This window comes from Vicia villosa, linkage group LG4 (genome assembly GCF_029867415.1).
Source record: "Vicia villosa cultivar HV-30 ecotype Madison, WI linkage group LG4, Vvil1.0, whole genome shotgun sequence".
Lineage (NCBI taxonomy): Eukaryota > Viridiplantae > Streptophyta > Magnoliopsida > Fabales > Fabaceae > Vicia > Vicia villosa.
In genome coordinates, this window is record NC_081183.1 from 35269917 (window position 1) to 35273988 (window position 4072).

General features: G+C 37.4%; 1 protein-coding gene across 1 annotated transcript; it reads right to left on the reverse strand.

The window, feature by feature from the left end:
* Window positions 1-2501: 2501 nt before the first annotated feature.
* Window positions 2502-3692, reverse strand: LOC131597040 (F-box/kelch-repeat protein At3g23880-like). The gene has a single exon (XM_058869761.1). It carries the CDS (start codon window positions 3690-3692, stop codon window positions 2502-2504), a length of 1191 nt encoding a protein of 396 aa, XP_058725744.1.
* Window positions 3693-4072: the final 380 nt, after the last annotated feature.

The following is a 4072-nucleotide window of genomic DNA, read 5'->3' on the forward strand; positions in this document are numbered from 1 at the left end:
TGTCCTATTATCCCTTCCCTCTTCTAAGGCGAGCATCAATTTAATGTACTGCCATGGACGGGTTAGTGTATAATTGAAAGCATGTAAATTTAATCCTTCCTTCAACCACCACTTCTCTTTTCTCAAGCTAAGTTTTATGAAAAAGGATGCATACAAGATGTCACAAGAAGATGGAGCCATAGATGACAAAAGCTCCTCCCATGGCACTGAGGGAAGAAGATGGAGCCATAGATGACAAGAGCTCTTGCAACATCTTGTATGCATACTTTTTCATAAAACTTGGCATGAGAAAAGAGAAGTGGTGTCTCCTACTTCGATGGCGACTTGTAGACCGTGGAGTAACTTCATGTTGTGTGGCCGTTTTGGTGGGGATTGGCTCTGATATCATGAGGGACTGCCGTGGGAAGGTGTTCCTCGTATGTAGCTATCTCTTTGAGGAGTATACTATAGGTTTTCTTCAATTCTCATGATCCAATTTGTTAAGAATATGGGGTTTTTCTAGTGCACCAACTCGTACACGTTGTTCAACAGATCAGTGCTTCCTTGCATGCCTAAATTGGGCGGAAGCACTTGGAGGTTGAGAAGCATCTCTTGGCCAAACACCAAAGGTTGTAAAGGAGTTCGGTTTGTAGGTTCTCCTTGATAAAGAGAAAGTAAAGGTTGGGAGATTATAATAGCTTGGAATGTTCCTTGGTTGGCTCTTGGAAGAGTCAAATCCTGCGGAGTTATAACATAGGGCGAAGTTACTAAGATTGGATCGTCTAATTCCAGCAGAGGTGGATGAGCTTTGCTAGTTTCACCAGAGACAACGACAATGTTGGCATATCGAGTGGTTTTTGAACTCACCATAGTCTTAAGAGTTCGGTATTAGATTGTTCAAAAAGAGACCGATGTTTGCAAGGAGATGATCGGAAATCGGGATTTGTGATGTAGAAACGGTGGTTCTTTTTGCAATTTTATAAGACTCATAAGTCGATTCCCATAGACAACACCATTGTTCCGCTTGAGAACTAGAAATGATTGGTGAAACAGTGAGATGAGATCTTGGATCAGTGAAACAAGTTTACATAGAGGCGAAGAGTGACTGACTTGCATGGTTAACACTCAAACGCTCAAGTCAATGAGCGAATAAGGAGTAACGTGGTAATGAAAATGAATTTGAATACCTAAAACAATGTGTTTTTATCCTTATATAGTGAGAGCAGTTAAAACTATCCGCGTGAGAAGAGGTGCATTATGCGGATGGCCATGCGCTCTTTCGTTAGATGCCGTTCTTTAACCTTTCGCGACGGGCCTTGCAAGTGTACCATTTAAAACTCAGTGTGTGTTAGATATCCATATGACAATGGATCCAAGGAGTCGATGTCAATGTCATTGCAAGATAAACAAAGAACAAGTAACAAGAAATATCCCCATTCTAGAGATTAGGAAAAAGTGGCGTGCAAGAATGCAAACTCATGCTTCAGCAGAGTAAAAACCAAAAAGAAAGTGCTGCTGTTTTTTATAGTCACTCCTCTTCTGTTACTCCCAAGGAGAATATTCCATAGTCACCATGGTAGACATTAGTAAGAATGAATGGTAAAGAATTAAGTTCCAAGATACAAAAAAAAGTTCTTAACATGTTTTTACTTCCTATTCAAGGCTCATTTAATACAAACGCCAAAAGTTTTACAAAGATAGGCCATGATTTTGATAGTTGTTTTTGGTATGCACAGAAACCAAAGATAACTGATATGGTAAACATATTAGCTGAATTGAAGCTTCTTTTAATATATGAACTACAAAAAACTTAATCTGAGGAACTGTAGCTCAGGACTCACTCTTCAATCACCAAAACACTTCTGAATTTTTTTGTATGAAATTCTAAAAAGATTAATGAACAAAAAAAGATAGAAAAGAGATATGACAATTGTTGAACTGCTATATAGCACAACATCAGAAGACAAGTATTAACAACAGAGAGGCTCAACAACGAGAAAGAGATTCAACACAAATAATTGCGTTCTAAACAATGTAATAGAATCATCCGGTTTATTCAACATACCAATTGTAACAATGTTTTGAAGCAAATTAAATGAATAAAACTTATATAACAAAGGGTTAATAGACATTTACTTACCCCTGCCATATAGGCGAGATTCGGTTTACTCCCTATTAATTTTTTTTTTGGAGTGACTCCTTAAAATATGAAAAGTTTTATGATTTACCCCCTTAAGACCCCCTGTAAACTTGTTTTTTCGGTTTACCCCCTGGTTTTTCACTGTTTTTTACACGCTTAGGGGTACCCTAAAAATACAGGGGATAATAAAATAAAAATTAATTAATAGGGGGTAAACCGAATCTCACCTATATGGCCGGGGGTAAATGTCTATTAACCCTATAATAAATAACAGTCATTCGATAATCATTCAGAAATACAATCAAACTAAAACTATGATAACATGAACTTAAACAAGTAAATCATTGCAGGAACTTACTTTCAATACGTTGAAAGCAATCTTTCAACGCAATGGTTGACATTTAAACCAACGTAAGTCTATGCTATTTGTAAATGTAGCTTGCCTTACTACTCTATTTTCTCTGGAATTATAGCAAATTAGTTGTTGAAGATTGCGTGCCAATATGAGCGTATCTCCATTCTCAAAAACATGCAATGGCAACAAACTAACAACTCTGTGGTCAACACTATGAAGTATATTATGATAATCAAATTTAAGCAATTTCGTCCAAGACTCTTGGACTCCGAATTCCTTCATCTGCCATATAACAAAACTACACTCTATGGAATACTCCATGGAATAGTGAGAAAAACAAAGACTTTCCATCAACCGGCAAACAATTGGAGGAACAATAGGCACTTGATCAAAACCCTGGGGAAACTGAAACTGTGTGTAGGTCTCTATTTCCAAATTAAGAGAGATAATCACAAATTGTTGAACACTGAGATTTGCACGACGATAATGATAATAAGGGCGGATACCTCGAAGGGCAAACCAATTAAGACTATTACTCAAATAGACACAGACATTTGTATAGTGATAAGGATAAGTAGGAAAACTTTGAATATTTCTCCAAACATTATCACCCAAAGTGAGAACTCTGACCTTATTGGGACGGAAAGCCACCACCTTATATTTGTCTGTTAAATTATCATAACCAAATGAGAACTTAAACTCGAATTTTGAATCATGAGAGGCTAGCTTTTGAGACAACCACTTGGTTGCTGGGTTCCATAGAAATAATTCATTCCGGCATGGAGAATCAACCCTAAGGGGAGAATAGACCAAACAGATCAATCCATTGCAGGAACCAATAATATGACAGTAGCTTTCCATCAACTTGTATTTAGAATCTTCCGGGAAGAGAAAGATGGAGGGATTCTCGAGCAAGCTGCATGGTATGAGGAAGGGATTCTCGAGCATGCTACGTAGTAGGAGGAAGGGATTGAGTAGGGCAATACTGGAAGTGTTTCGAAAGTCTTCCGGGAAAAGAATGATGTTTGGATTTCGTGAAGATTTGATGAGGTGCATATTGACGAAGAATGGATCGGAGATGAGGGAATTCCATGACTTGCTCACACACTTGAGCCGCAAAAGTGATTTGGGTTTGAGCAAAGACAGTACTTCCGCGATGAGTTCATCAGGGAGGGTTACTGGCGACGATGCAATATTGGTTGCAGGAGAGATAATCATCTTGTTTGTGTGACGTAAGGATGAAGGGTTCGGTAGAGTTCAATGTTTGAACCCTTACGGCGGTGGCAAAAAAACTGAACTGAGAACACGATTATATATAGGTATGCTACATGACAAACATGCCATGTAAATATAATGGTATGATACTTTGGTTTCTTATTATTTATTTAGCAATTTCTACCCAAATTAACCCAACACTTTCAATTTCAATGGTTTTTTTAAGCTGCCCCTTGAATTTAGTTTGGGGAGAAATACATTCAATCAATTAAATAATATTATTTAGAATTTAATTGAAATACACTGACTGTGTAAAGAAATTTTACACTTACATCGTCAGTGAATCACAGCTGTTAATTTGTTAGAAGTATTTGACTTTTATT